The sequence below is a fragment of the Chiroxiphia lanceolata genome, chromosome 8, assembly GCF_009829145.1.
Source record: "Chiroxiphia lanceolata isolate bChiLan1 chromosome 8, bChiLan1.pri, whole genome shotgun sequence".
In the NCBI taxonomy this organism is placed as follows: domain Eukaryota; kingdom Metazoa; phylum Chordata; class Aves; order Passeriformes; family Pipridae; genus Chiroxiphia; species Chiroxiphia lanceolata.
In genome coordinates, this window is record NC_045644.1 from 25,417,877 (window position 1) to 25,433,579 (window position 15,703).

At 38.6% G+C, this 15,703-nt stretch overlaps 1 protein-coding gene across 1 annotated transcript in view; it reads right to left on the reverse strand.

Annotated features, from left to right (window-relative positions):
- Nucleotides 1–1,600: 1,600 nt before the first annotated feature.
- The window catches only part of ZCCHC24 (zinc finger CCHC-type containing 24), a 109,455-nt gene continuing 95,352 nt past the window's right edge, over nucleotides 1,601–15,703 (reverse strand). The window contains exon 4 of the mRNA XM_032694413.1: nucleotides 1,601–8,170. Within this exon, the coding sequence (XP_032550304.1) occupies nucleotides 8,057–8,170 (114 nt within the window). The 3' untranslated portion in view covers nucleotides 1,601–8,056. The remainder of the gene's footprint in view (nucleotides 8,171–15,703) is intronic.

The window sequence follows — 15,703 nt, forward strand, 5'->3', positions numbered from 1 at the left end:
TTGGGATGTAAGGTCCAGTTTGCACACCTGCTAATATACTAATAATACCTGCTAATATAACTTGTCGGATCTGAGACTGGAGGTTTGGTGTGATGTAACTAACTTGAAAAAATGGTAACCTTGGTGTGCTTTTTAAATTGGTTTTCCATGAAGAATAATGAAACAGCTTTTTATTTCAAAGAATTAATGTTATGTGAAATCCCTGTTGTGAAAACCCTATTATTTTTCTTAAGTGGGAATTATTTGGCCCTTCTATTACAAGTGGGTTGTTGCATTGTCTCTTGACCTCATTCACACAGAGCAGGAAGGCGAAGCCCCTGGCATTGAAAAATGAGGGAAGAGTAGTTTGGCCATTTTTGTTAAGCTATATTGTTTGTGTTAATCTATTCTTGATTTAAATATGAAAAAGTTATTTCTTTGAGGAATTGTAGAAAATGTGGTAATAGGGAGCTAGGACTTTGCAGTTGTTCTTGTCTCAGTTGAGTGCTGAATCTGAGGTCCTGGTGTTTGGGGAGCCCCCAAGGCTTCTGATGGAAAGATGTATTTCAGTTCTGAGCTTGGCTTTGTGGCTTGTGTATGCTATGGGAACAGTGCTAGAGACAAACTTTATAGTGAGCAGCAGTATGTTTTGTTTTTCAAACAAAAATTTACCAACTAGCTCTGAATATGTGCTTTCCTTTTCCATGGGGCTCAGCTGGGGGATGTCTTTGATCATTCAATGAAATAATCACTTCAGAACTGTACAATTCCTTGCCAACCTCTTCCCCCACCATCGCATACCCATGAACAAACATGTGGATGTGTTTTTGCTCTCTCTCATGTGGACTGAATGAGAAGAGGACTCAAACCTTCCCAGAAATCAGGTGTGCTATGTGATACAAATGGTGTAGTAAATGACCTTCAAGGTGCAAATATGAAGTGTTTGTAGGGACGATCAGGCATAGAAGAACTGTGTGCTGGTGTGTCTAGTAAAGATTTTCTGCTTGTTTTAAATGAAGGGGATTTCTTATGTTAGAGGCAGGATACCTAAATTCCAAAGTTAATTTCATGACACCCTTATTTTAACTTTCAAGAGCTACAATATTAGCAGTCTCAGTAGAAAAACTGCTTGTCACTGAACTTCGACTGGGGACGTGAGAAGTGCATTGCTAATAAGCAACAAGCATTCAATAGGTCTAGTTCTTGCCAACTTGTGCTGTTCACCAAGAATGATGTTATTTTTCATTATAGTAACTTTCTGGCACCTAAGCTTTCCTATCCAACTAAAGGCTACAGGTATACTTTGATTATAGAAGGTTTTTCCTTAAGAATAATGCTAGACAACACCAGGCTGCTAAAAACTAAGAGCTGGCACCATTAACCCAAGCTGTCCCACTGGCAGTGAAGAGCCCTCACCCTGGATGGGACCAGGCTTGTTGCAGCACAGGGACTCCCTGCAGTGGAGAAACTCTTCTCCCCATGGTCTGGGTCACGGTTATGCCGGGGCAGGTTTGCACTGCAAGCACCAGGCTGTGTCTGCCAGTCCATAACCAGGAGCCCAGTGCAGCTGGTAGTAAAATGTTGAAGGAAGAGACATTCAAGAAAACCATACCACACTTGCTGATTTTTTTGCAGTACTTTTAATACAGCATTAAACTGCTAGAATACTAGAAGAAAGCTGTATACTATCCAGCAAATAAGGCACATGTCGGAATGCCATTTAATGGACAATCCACAACAGAGGTTTTACAGTCTCTTTAGCAACACAGTCACCAGATGAGCAAGCTGTCATCTTGATTGCTGAAGCAGAACTGGTACCTCTGAGGCCTTTGTCCATTGGTTTTGTTTGTTTGTTTTAGCTGTACAAGTTTATTAACAGTTACAGAAAAAGAAATTACACAAGTTGCCAACTGAATCTGACAAGGTCAGTGGGTACAGCTAAACAAATGTAATAATCATTAGGTTAATTTTTTTAAAGCTGAAGAAATTCATAAGATAGTGTTAGTTTTAGCACTATTAGACAATGCAGTGAGTGCTGTACTAAATAACCTTTTAAAGAAAACAAGAATCCAGTACAGGGTTGGGCAGACCTCCCATTTTAGCATGGTAAAATATCAAACTAAAAACTCAATCCTTCATAATATAATCAAACTACATGAAATGTAAAGTGTAAAATGCTTCGAATACGTGCACATGCATATTCTATATTGCTATGAGTTCTAATTAAAATAAACATAAACCCCTACAATAATCTACTTCAATCTTTTTCTTCTTACACCCTTTGATTGATATTATTGCTGTAGCCGATACTGCATAGCTGAGCTCACAGTTTGCAAAGAGTTGTGAAAGTCAAGTTAAACAGTGTCCCAACCAACTTTCTTCCCCTCTGGTTATGGGAAAGGAAAGAACCACCATTTGAAACCCAACACTTGTGCTTCGGAGTTTCTGAAAGCTGTGTCTCTGCGTTGCTTTCAGTGTTTTTTGTGTCTCTCACAAGGCCATAAAGTGACAGTTTACTGTTATTTGCTCCTCACTTGCTACATGTCTAGTGATAGCTCTTCTAGCAATCCTTCCCCAAATACATAAATAAACTGTATAAGCATTTTCATATAAGTCTAAGCACTTGAATAATATACTGGTTACTTAATACTGATATTTTCATCCAAGGATAACAAAAACAATATGGCTTAAAGAATTGCAAGGTTTTTTTGTCAGAATTATGTACCAACTTTCATATAATATTTTATGTAGACAATATTTCCTTCTTAATGTAGTTCTGTTGCATACTTTATACAGACAAAAGCATTGTAAAAAAAAAAAGTAAATTATTTCCATAAATATTTTCTTGAGGATACATCCTTAGTTCTGCAAAATACTGCAAAATATTTAAGAAAACTCTTACCTCTGTTAGTATCCTAGTTGAGAGAAAGGCCCTTCTGAAAGCTTCCAAATTTTAAAAACTTTGCCCAAAAAACAAACAATACTTTTTTAAAAAGGCCCTCAAATATATACAAAAAAGTTACTGCAAAGAGTTTCCAGATAAGATAACAATTCAGTATTATAAGAAATATTTGTAACCATTCAAAAATTTTAACATCTAAAAAGGTTTCCAAAATACACACATAGGATTAAAAAAAAAAAATTGAAAGAAACTCTATGTCAAGTATAACTCAAGATAAATACACATCTGCAAGTAAAACTGTAAAATACTTCATACAGGGGTAAACATTTATATCAATCATCTATAGCTAGTAACTGCACACGATTGTCCCTTTGAAATTCATCCTAGAAACACAATCCATCATCCCTATATCTAAGATCTCAAACAGCCCTCTGAGCACTTGAGTGATACAACAAACTGAATGGACAGCACTGGTTTTGCAGATAGGAAAGAGATACGGGTTGAAGCCCAGTCGGGAGTGGAGTGATATCTGACAGAATGATTTTTGTATGGGGATAGTTCCATCTCATTTTAAAATATGTTGGCAAAGGCAAGTGGAAAATATATGTCAATCTACTTAACTTGAAAAACACATGTTGATGATTTATTTCATACTGTTCAGTAGACAACTCTCAGGATCCATACTAGGAAAAAAAAAAATCTTCTGTGTGACTTCAGGACAAAGAGCACTAATCTAGGAAGTCTGACATTTGCAGAAGCTGTTAACTTTTGATCTTTTAAGTAGTTTTTTTTAAAAAAAACCCCAAACTAGAGTGTCACAGTATGTAACCCATGTATAATCTAAATTTCACGTTATACAAAAAGGTAAAACGTAGATAATACTTCTAGGTATAAGGCTTCTCTCAGACACACGTAACTTCACATTTTTAGTTTAAAAACTAAGTCCCATATAATGGGGAACTTCAAAATACACCTATTTTCAGAAATAATATATACTCTTGTGTATTTATCTGAAATCAAAAAGCAACTTTGAGACAAAAAGGCCTCAAACTTTGCTTGTGTGGCATCATTTGCTTGTGTGGCTGTCTGTGGTAGCAGCAGTAGAAACTGGCTAAAACGGGCCCATCCTTTAAACTACAGGGATTTTTCTTCATGACCATTAAATGAAGTATTTGTAACAACTTCATTTGGAGCCTCATCAAGTTAAAGCAGCTAACCTACAACACACATTTCAGATTACTGGTACTTTTCTCCAGAGCAGTGCCAATGCCAAGGACAATTCAATGTGAAATGTTCTGACCAACTCATGAAACAAATTGTCATTTTGTTTCTTTGTCTCTTTTTTTTTTTTTTTTTTATTTTAAAGAAATAAATGAAAGTTGAAAAAATCTCTAAAAAGGGGTGAAATTTAAAAAAAAAAAAGTGTGTGCTGGATGGATTGGTAGGCTGTCAACAGCAAGCATCTGAGGTTAAAAATCCAGTTTGCCAAATGAATGCATAGAGCCAGATTGCTCTCAGGTACATCCCTAAAGAATATGCAATTTAGGGAGGCCTGTTTTGGTTTAAAATTCTTTACCGATGCTTGCTTCACCTCTGCTAAGACTGTCTACAAATGCCTTCAAGGATTGCTAGCTGATGTTCTAAATGTAGAACTAGTTAAAGAGAACATCAGGAAGCATTCATGAAAACTTAAGAGAAATCAACTCCTTTTTTTTCCTGTTAAAAATCTGAATTTTTATGTTTTGGAAAGTTAGTTACATCTATAGGTGAATTACCTTTGAAGGGAGGGAGGGAATAGAAGAGATCTACATTTTGTAATCAATTTTTTTCCCCTTTGAAATTCAGAAAATTCAGAAATGTCCCTTCTGTGCCATTAGCTAAAAGCCAGTAGGTCATAAGCTGTTATCCATGACTTATGCAGATGTATTTTTCCAGCAACTCACAAACTACACAGATTTGAGTGTGGAGCAAATGCCCCGGGCCCAGTGCTGCAATCCTATGAGCAAACCTCATGCAGGGAGGGACAGAGGAATGCTCCCCTTGCATGAGCTTGGTGTTCCTGCCTTTCCCAGGCACCAGCTTGTTAAGGAGAGAGGTTTCAGCCCTGTGCAGGGAGGTGCCCAAGGCCTGATCACATCTGCATCCCGCTCCGGGAGGGATCCGCGCTCTCCGACTTAGGCAGTACAAACCACGGCAGTGTTGCTTTTGCTCTTCCTCACACTGTGTTCCTTATTTACTTTTCCCCAACGTTAGTGCAGGGGAAAATCTGTTCTCTTTATTACAAATATGCTAAGTATTGCTTAAATACTTTATATGTCTTCTGACTAAGAACGTATCAGTGATATAAATACTGAACTCTTGTAACTATGCTCTTAAGAGTTATTATGCTACACCTATAGGCATTAACTGTGTTAAAGTAGATCATGTGTATTTTTAGTAGAATCTAAAAATCCATAAGCTTAAGGCATTGCCTTGCAGTGTTGAATGTGGATAAAAAATTTTTAGCAGGGCACTGTCATGAAAATACCAGCACTTACTTATAATGGTATCTTTTAGTCAGCTTTTTGTCAAACCTGGTGGTGTAAGATACATTGATACAGCTATATCAAGGGTTGTGCTATTTTACTGATCTAGTGGTTATCATAACATGGAAACTATTTCAATACAGAACAAAACATTTGATAGCAACATCTTAGTTTCAAGGAGAAAAAAACCAGAACATTTTCCCTTCATCTAAGGGAGTTTCTCTACACGTCCTTTAGCTGGATGTGAATCATCAAGATGATTTTTCTTTTTGTTTTTTTTTTTTTGTTCATGTACTATTAAGTGCTCAAGAGGAAAAAATAGATCTGGTTTAGAATGCTGCTCTTTCAAAATTACTCATGCTTGAAACAAACTATTGAGATTAATCCTAGAGGTCAAGCTTAGAAAATCCACCCCTAGATTTGCTTGTGTATTTTCTTATTCTTACTTGTATAGACAGATTAGTATCTTTGTTGAGAGAATTTGTCTCTAAGGTAATCTGTGAATCTGTGCAAAAGAATGCGTTTGCATTTGAAAATGCTAAAATTGCATGTCTTCACTGAGGCAACTAAACTGTTTATTAGTGTTACTTTCAATAATATAATTTGCAGCTATTTTAGTTGGTGGAATTGCCAACTGGGCAAAAGTAGTTTCCAAGTAATTAATTTAGTTAATACTATTTTAGCATTACATAGCACTTTTCATCCAGTGATGCCAAAATACTTAGAGATATTAAGTAAACCCCACAACTCTCCTGTGAGGTAGGTATACTAAAGTATTATTATGCCCATTTTGCAGCTGGGGGAACTGAGGTCCAGAATGATCTTGTGACTTGCCCAAAATCAGGGAGCTAATGGAAGAGCTGTGGTCAGAAGCCGGGGGTCAGAATGCTTATCCATTGCTCCATGTTATGATCAGTAGGTTGTGTTGCCTGGCCTGCCCATTAATCATGAATTTGCAACATATGTATAGGCCACTCCCACCACAATAAGCAGATGCAATTCTGCCCTGCTTATAGCAAAGCAGGGAAATGGCCAGAGTTTCACCCTAGAAAAAATTTGTAAAGAGCTTCCCATTTCCTATATGAATGCTTGCAGTAAGTTTTCAACTTGCTTTATAAGAGCTTGACTGGACATACAGGTAACATCCTGCTATCACTTGGCATAAACTCCCCTCTGTCTTTGCATTATGGAATTAGTCCTCAGAACAAATTTAGTTCACATCAAGTTATTTACGATTTAAAGTATTTTTTCTCTAAGTATCACTCACACAAAACAATCTCTCTAAAGGAAACTTCATAAAAATAGAAATTGTTGATGTAAAAGAACCCCCAATCTCAAACATTATCCCTGTAATTTTTTAGTGAATGCTACAAGTGAATTGCTTGTTGTGTCCTTCTGCCAATGTACTCTTATGTAGACATACAAAGAGGATACTGTCTCAAGGTACTTTCAGTTCATATTTGCCAAACCCTGATGAGATCCTTCTTTGCAGCAGGATGCCCCTGCACAAGGTTCTACCTGAAATGGGACAACAAAATATAACTCCTACATTTCTCCTCAGCTGTGTAGGTGCTTCAGGAAGACAAAAAGAGGGAGGGTTATACAGTTTTTCCATGCCTCAAAACACCCCTATGGCTAACAAGTTTCATATTATAACAAATTTCTATGGTAGTAAACAGGAAAAAGTATTTCCAAAAAGTGGCTTTAAAACTACTATAAATAGTAAGTTTGGCTAATCTTTCAATTAAGGGTTTTAGAGACAGTTTTAAGTATTCTTATCCCCTTGTTCATAGAAAATTTAGTGTGTTTGTGGCCTAATGAACAAGCCATGCACACACAGGGACCATTTCAGTGGGATTATATGACAAGAGAAGGATCTGTTGCACAATCAAGCCAATTTCTTCTCCTCCAAAAACCTCTTGGAATCCTTCCCAATGCTCTGGGTCCCATTATGGTATTCCCTTTCTACCAAACTCACACCCTCAAACAATTATTCACTTTTTTTGCCATGTTCTGCAAAAATGATTTTGCCTAAGCCTTGCCCAAGAGATGGTAACAACTAGAAAAAGTCCAAGAAAACAGCAGCACAAAATTCTAAGACTTTCTAAAACTGGGAAAACAATAATTCTCCTTTTATGCTGTGGCTTGTTTCATCTTCCTTTGTCTTGTCATATAATAAGAACAGTGTTGATGTTGTGGGTGAGTGCTTGGAATTAGTGGCCCCACAGTTATTGAACCTCTGCAAAAGCCATACATAAAACATATATTCCTTGTGAATATTATACCTTGCCTTTTGAATAGTACTTCATTTCACCTGACTGTGATAGAGGGTCTGTGTAAACAATCAGCAGAACCTGTAACTGTAGTTCTGTTGTGAACACCATCAATAACACTTTATATATGTGTGTGTACATATATATATATACATTTACATATATATGTGTACAAATCATAGTCCCGTAAATACCTGTTGCACGTGTGCACATGCACAGGAGAAATGTTACATTCTATTAATAGTAAGGCATATTATTAGATAGGCAATATTGGCAATTATTTTAGCTTTTATCTTGATTTGTTGTGTTGCTGTGGATCGCATGCTGCCAGAGAATCTTTAAGGATGATGGGGATGGGAGGAGGCCACTTGGAAGGTTTATTGCACACGGCGGCAGTAGTAGCCCAAAACTTTGCACTTCTCACACAGATGCTGAGGATGCTCTTTGCTCTGATCAGAAACATCCAGCCCATCCGGCTTTTCCAGGGGTCTCTGCAGTGGAGGGAGGGAAATGAGATTAAATCCAAGGTTTTGTCACTGTTACTCTTTATTATGCATGTGAAATCTGCTTTTACACTAAACTGAGCTTTCTCCTAGTCATTAAAAAGGTACCATATTTCTTTCCTGAAGGGCTGGAGTGTTTTTTTCAGCCCTTCAGCTCTACATTGGTTCAGAGTGGCCTCACAACTTAATGTCATTTTTCATAAAGGTGGTGTTAACTTTGTTGTAGACAAATTATGAAAATACTGAATTGGGGACTTTATACAAGCAATAACAGAAAAGAGCTTATTCTCTTAGCTCTAGTAACTGAGATGTCCCAAAGGCTTTAACACCTCAGGCATGGGAATCCCATTACCCAGCAACGCCAACAGGGATTGCCAATGTTGGGATTAGCTGCTATATCAAGAAACCTGTCTTATCCACGCACAGATACTTCACAGATAAATGGAGTTTCCCCAATACTTGGTTACATGTTTTTGAGGCCAAAATTTTTGAAGTAGAGCAGCTGCAGAGCTGTTAATCAAAAAACCCCAACTCAAACTAAAACAAAACAAAATCTAACCTCGTGACATAATCCTTTGCTCTGACCTTGACTAATGGATTGATTATGTACTTTTAATAATATTTGTGAAATCACAGGGTTGGAGGAAATTAAACTGGTTTTTTTGTTAGTAGATCTTTGTTCTTTCATTTTCCATGGCATGAAAAAGGCTTTACAGTCATTCTGAAAATAAAATACCCATGTTGAATATTGCAATAAAGTTAATTTTATTTTTAGAAATCTGGAAATATTGGAAAGTGTAATAGGTAGAGAGGTGACAGAGACATGAGATAGAATTTCATAAAGTGCACCATTTGCTTGGAAAAAACTCCCAAAACAAAATTCCCTAACCCATAATTTATCTGTTTTCATGAAATGTGCCCCAAAGATTGTTTCATGACACAGTGCTTTCCCATGAAGTGGCTGTTCTATGAGACTGTGGTACAGACACCATGTGGTGTGAAATCTGAAAACTAGCCATAAGCTTCTCACTGTTTTCATAGGGATACTAGACTCTTGCTTATATCTTCAGAATAGGATTCTTGGAGCAAGCGGTGGGTAGATATAGCTTATACAATTTGGGCCACTTATTTCTTAACACGTTTGCTTATCCTAAAGACTATCCTTTATTTCCTTTTCTATCCTTTATTTCCTTTTCCTTAATTACACCTGATCATCTAAGATTTCATTTATAAGTTCTTCATCAAGCCACCTACCTGAGACCCAGTGGATAGGAACAGGGACATTTAAAGCTTTTTTTTTTTTTTGCTATGTAACACTGCAAGAACAGCTATAAACTAGTGAGTAGAAGGGTTTCTCAGCTCTCTGAATAGCTAAAATGAGAGAATGTATTTTATTATCCTGAATAAGGGATGTCTGTAAGTTCTTGCTTGATTGTATTGGATTATAAGTGCAATACTCTTATTATATCGCACAGTTGGTGTTGTGCAATAACAATACTAAAACAATATATAGCAGTGATTCTGTGGTGATTGCCAATGGTTTGTTTCTGATTGAATGTTTTTAACCATGATACTGTTCTGGACCAGATATGTGGAGTCTAACTTCATTTACATTTGAATTGAAATTGGATTTCCTGTGTCAGGAATGTAGACGGACTTCTCATCTTCTCCAAATCCTTTAACCTCCTCCTGCAACCCCACTGAGCTTTGAATGACTTGTTGGATGTCAGCATGTTGGGATTTGAGATCAGAACCAGCAATCCAGTTTCTAGGCTTGCAGACCAACTACTGGTGCAGGTACTGCTTTTGCCATAGCACAGTGAGTTCAGTAAGTTTTATTTGGTCAGAAAAACTGCCTTTCTGCCTTATCCACCACTTACTCCACCAACATCAGCCCACAAATTTTCTTCAAGAATTTGCGTGACATAAATGTAGTCAAAGCCCAGGTTCAGGAGTCCCAGGAGTTAATTTACACTCCTCAACAGAGAATGAGAGTTTTGAAATGCTACACTTAAAACAGGCTATTTGACTCAGCTCTGACTGCTTCTACATGCTAGCTGTGTTCTGATTAAAGAGAAAAAATACAGCAGTTATCATGTTTATTGATATAAGCCAGATTTCTTTTTTAATATGCAAGGCCTTGGGAATCATTTTTCCTGGAAATAGTGCAAAGGACATTGGGAATGCCTTGAAGCGCCAAGAGTTTTTGGATGGTTTTCAGAAACAATAGCTCTCCGTGGTTTGCTTTCCCCCTGCGTTGATTGAGCTCAGCTTTTTGGCCTGCAAAACATTTTGATTTCAGAAATGTTATTGTTACCAGTGTGTTACGACACAGAGGCTGGGGAGAGAGGGGTTACAAAGGCAGGAAAGCAGGTTGCCAAGGGCCAGCTGGAAGGAACAGAGCTGTGCAGAGCCCAGACTACATTTCTGGTGAGGCTTCGAAACTGACAGTGTGCTTGCATGGTCTGTGCCTCAAAAACACTTCTACCCAACTTCTGCATGAAGTCCCAGCTTATCTCCATTTGCCATTTTCTCTTCATGGGTTTCTTGTGAGGCAAAAAAGAACCCTCCAATCACCCTGAGTAGCAAGTGTTCTTGTTCTGCTGCTGTCTGTCTGTTACTAATTGTGGAGAACTTAAAAGTAATAATCTTACACCCTTGGAGCCTTTCTTATACCATGCTAAAAGTGTAGGGCATTAGTCAAAGAGCTGTGAGCCCACCAAGGCTGAACTTCCTTGGCACAGGCTGGACAATTATCAGCTCTGTGTGGTAGGAGCAGCGGACACTGGCACAAGAGGGGTGCAGCAGGGTTGGGCTGCAGCACACTCTGTATTAGCTTTGGGGATTGCCTGAATTATACCAATGACTGAGGAGGCTGCAGGAGCTCTGTGCTGCTGCTGAGAACTCAGCCATGCGTTTGGAGAGGGTGTGGAGAAGGGAACAGGCTATTTGGCTGAAAAATTAATTCCTCTCCTTAGAAAGAGGTGAAATGGAGCTTATAAAATCACAGTAAATCCTGCTATACTCCTGTGGGGAAGGGTATGCTTTTTTACATTAAATGGAGAGTTTAATAGTTCAATTTTTGTTGTCCTTTTTTTCTTGAAATGCAAGAATCCACAATGGCACTCCTACGTTCTTCACTTTTGTGCATCTTTCTTTAATTTTCTCCTAGTAGTTGCAGGGTGGAAATAATCTTCTGCAGCTCCACCAGGAAAACATTTGGTGGTGGTGAACAAAGCTATTGCCTCAGGGGAATGAAGTTGAAATAAATTTAAATTTAAATTTATATAGCAATTCCTGACCTGCAAATTAACTTTTGGTTGTGAATTATTGCTGTTCTGCTCTACATGTACTGAATGAACTCTGCATTCCCCAAAAGTCAGTTAAAATCTAAACCCCTCAAAACAAAAAGCTCACCTTTATGAAGTGTTAGGTATCAGAGAAAACATCACCAGGATATCTTGAGGAAAATTGCTTCCACTACGAAGCAGAATGGAATAATGTGCCTGCTTATGTTTGTATTTAAAAGATCGAGTTTTTTCTGCTGTAAAATGGAATAGCTTGATCATACCACTGATGGATAAAGGATCACATTAGAATCCCAATGTGAGAAAACACCTAAAAATAATTTTCTGGACTTACTTACATCAAGTCTTAATGGAGCAAATGAGATTATTAAATGTCAGATTAGAGATGTGAATAGAAAAAGATTCTACAACTATAGCTGGCAGGATAATTGTTAGGTTAACAGTCTTAAGGAGCCATAGCTAGAAAACATATGCTATCATAAATTTGTAAATTTTTAGTCCAATAAAAAAAATTATGTACTAGGGAAAAAAAGATTAAATGCAACATGCATTCTTGAGCAGCAGACCCTCTGTTTTTCTATCTGCCTGGGGGAAGAGGGACATTAACAAGGCCCTTGGCTGTCACTATGGATCCAGGAGGCAGTGGTAAGGAGGCTGCAGACAAGAGGCATGATGCTCAGAGGGAGCAAGCAGCCTCCATCAGCAGCGTACCTCTGGGACAGGCCAGCTAGGAATGACTGATAACAGCATGAGGCAAATGGTGAAAATCTCTTCAGAGTACAGAAAAGGAGCAGTCTGGGGTGAACTGTATTGCCATTGCTGGAGTACACAAGTATGGGCATGCTGGGGAGGGTTTATTAAATCTAAAGGGCCAAAAGAGCATACTTGTGGGCCTGGAACTATTGAAAAGTTTATTGGTCTTGAGTGATCATACCCACCCCCTCCCCATACTGAGGGAAGAGAGGTGGCTGTGGTTGCACTCAGATAAGGGAATTGTGATGGGACCACTGAATTGCCCATGAAAGTAATAACTTGGATATCATGAAGTATGTATTTACATACCAAATTATTTCCAGTCCAACAATAAATTCCTGACAGCTGGAAGAAAATAGTGTCCAAGAGGACAAGTCGGTCACCAGATGGCTGGTTCTGCACCAGTGCAACAGCTGTCATCACAAACAGCACTGGAGCCAGCCACAAAGTCGGAGAAGAAGCCTTGATAAGAGGCCAGCCAGGAAGTAACCACAGGCGCAGATGTTGCTGCTATAGTAGGCAGGGGAAGAAAATGAGAATTCAGAGCTTGGCATCTGGGCTGTTTGAGTGCCAAGAACGCTGGAGAATGACTACAAGAATTGGCTTAGTTGCTGGAGCAGGGTAAGAAGGAGCATAAACAACCACAAAATCCAAATTCCTTGGAAAAATAAGGGGTGGGTTTAAGTCCCATCTGAGATGGCTGTTTATGCTTAGAGTAGCTAAAGAAACTACCCAGGAAACTACTTTAGAAATTGCCATAGAGCAGCTTTGTCAAGGTAGCTTTTTGGTCTTTGATAAGGCTTGAGCTCAACAGGCCTACAGTTTTTGCCTTATGTGCTGTGCATTCCTGTAAGCACTCCCATGGGGAGGTTTGCCTCTTGAAGGACACGGTGAAAATGCAAAAGGAGGAACACAATGGAACAATTTAGTTATGAAAATAAAAATGCATCCAAAGCTTGATTGAGATGAGGAGCAGTTTTGCAGCTCAGATGTGAGAGCCACCCAGCTCTCTGCTCTGTGGATGAGCTGGGGAATGAATAGCAGCAGCTCTGCTATCATGCCCTTGTGTTACTTCTTGTAATACATGCTCTACTATCTCTCTTAAATGCTGAGATTTAGAGCTGTATTTGTAGAGCACTCTAAAGTATACATATAGCTGTGAAATTGCTGAGAAAACTTTTCCTGTCCCAGAGAGATTGAAAGCTTGTTCTCACAGATAGCCCATGTGGACTAAGAGCATAGGGCTGAACTGAGACATTGCTTGCGGGGAATTGGCAGGGGATAGTTTCCTGAAGTGAAATGAGTCTCCAGGAACAAAGAGCAGGTGGCAGGGAAGTGTGGCTGCTTTCCTCTCCAGGGACCCACTAATGAAAGGTAAGGATAGGAAATCAAGATTTGAGCATAGCTGCACAAGCCATTCACAGGGTCAGCATATGTGCTAGAATGGCTACCCCAGAGCCACCCAGAGTGGAGAATATTACCTTCAGTGCTCTGATATCATTGCCTGAGCCAGTTACATGGGAGTACTTGGGCACAAAACCATCCCTTGTGAGACATGGACAAACCCTACAGTAATGAGAAGTCCACAGATTTGGGAAAGAAACTGGGGAAGATGAAATACAGCTATGGAGATGAGGACGGGAGAAAAGCGCAGACCTGGCAATTGAGATCAAACTCCTAATTCACTGCAATGACTATTGAGCAATGCTAAAGTAAGGATTTCAATTTTTTTAATCCTAAACTGGGCATAAGCATCCTACTTTCCAATATTCAGGAGACATAGCAAGGCTTGGTGGTTAGATTTCAGCTATTGAATAGACTCTACCAAGGTTGATCTGCTTGGTGACAAACTCAGGGAATGCAGAAATACTCACTTGGGCATACAAGAGGATGGGAAGTACCCTTGAAGGTTGTTATTGTGTCTTGTCTATATTCTCAGCTTCCTGTAAATGTGTCCTCTGCTGCTTAGGCTCATGTGTGGAACAGGGGAGGTTGGCTTGACCTGGTATGAGCTTTTATGCTGTATATACTATGGTGAATGGAGACTTTCTATAACATGCCCTCACCAGGGAAATGTGGCCCTGGCTGTTTTAGACATGGGCTGAGATATTTACAGGTTTTATAGTTTTGGAAGCTCTTGTAACTTGACAAAAGGATAGTTCAATTTTAAGGAACCAGCAGTGATTTTCACCTGCTGATAAAATGACCATTATTTTTTTAAAATAATATTCCAGATACTCTTTTTCTATTAAGTTACAATTACAGGTTTACCAAATGGTAGGGCAAGGAGTAAAAAAAAAAGATGATGAATTCCAACACATTGATGAAGAGAAATACTGACAAGATTGTTTGAAAGTAGAAATAATTAATTTCACTAGAAGTAAATATTGTCTGATCTTGAATGGAGGTCAGACTTCTCCAGTTCATCTGGGTTTTGTTAAACCAACAATCCATTTATGGATTATTTGTACTATGATCACATCACATGGTGCAGTGATTTCTGTTTTGAAGTGTCTGTTCTTTCACTGCAACACTGATTTCTTTTTTTAATGGAGTTAAAATGGCACAAAAGAAGTGTGGTGTCTAGGGAGAGGCAACATCTCTTAGTGAGTTTCCTTTAGGTGTCCGATGGAAGATTCAGATCAGAGTGCAAATAATCTGATCCCATATAATAAAAGCAGAAGGAGCACATAATTAGATGAGAACACTCACTGACAGGGAAGTGATGGCTAAAAACTTCTAGAAGTGCATAGGAATTCAAACATGAATGATGACTGCTATGGTAGGTACCAACAAAATAATCAAAAACTAAAGAATAAATAGGAAACATATGCAAAAAATGTTAAGGTGGTGTAACAGTGCTGTTTAAAAAAATTACTAAAATCATCTTATGTGCACAACAAGATTTTTTTGTGCTATAACTCTCAAATTAGAAATACTGGACTTGTAATTACATCTTTCACTATGCTTTTACAAAATACAGTTGTTAGTATAAGAGTACTGGTGACTGGGTAGAGCATATTTTCCAGAATGGTGCAGAATAACACACACAAATGTTGATAAATGTTTAGAGAGCCTGGCGTGGAACTGGATGCTTGGACAAAAACCATATATGGGCTGGCAAACAGGAGGCTCTGTCAAGAAGCAGCACAGACCTCCTGCAGCCTGTTGGCTCTCCTCTGCTGCTGGCTCTGCATGAACTGATGCTGTTCTCTTTACTGCCAGGCTATTGCTGTTATGTTTAATCAGAAGCAACACAGAGCACCTCTGAAAGAATGAAAAAGACTAGGAAGGATGACAATGGTAACACTGAGAAACAGAAGCACGTGGAGGTGAGGCAGTGACACTGGGATGTAAAAATCTTTCAGCTTGAGGTTCTAAGTTCACATTTTGGGGAAGAGCACTAGTGATGGGCTGCAAGTTATTTATATGAGGAAGCCTAGCAGCAATACAGTCTTGT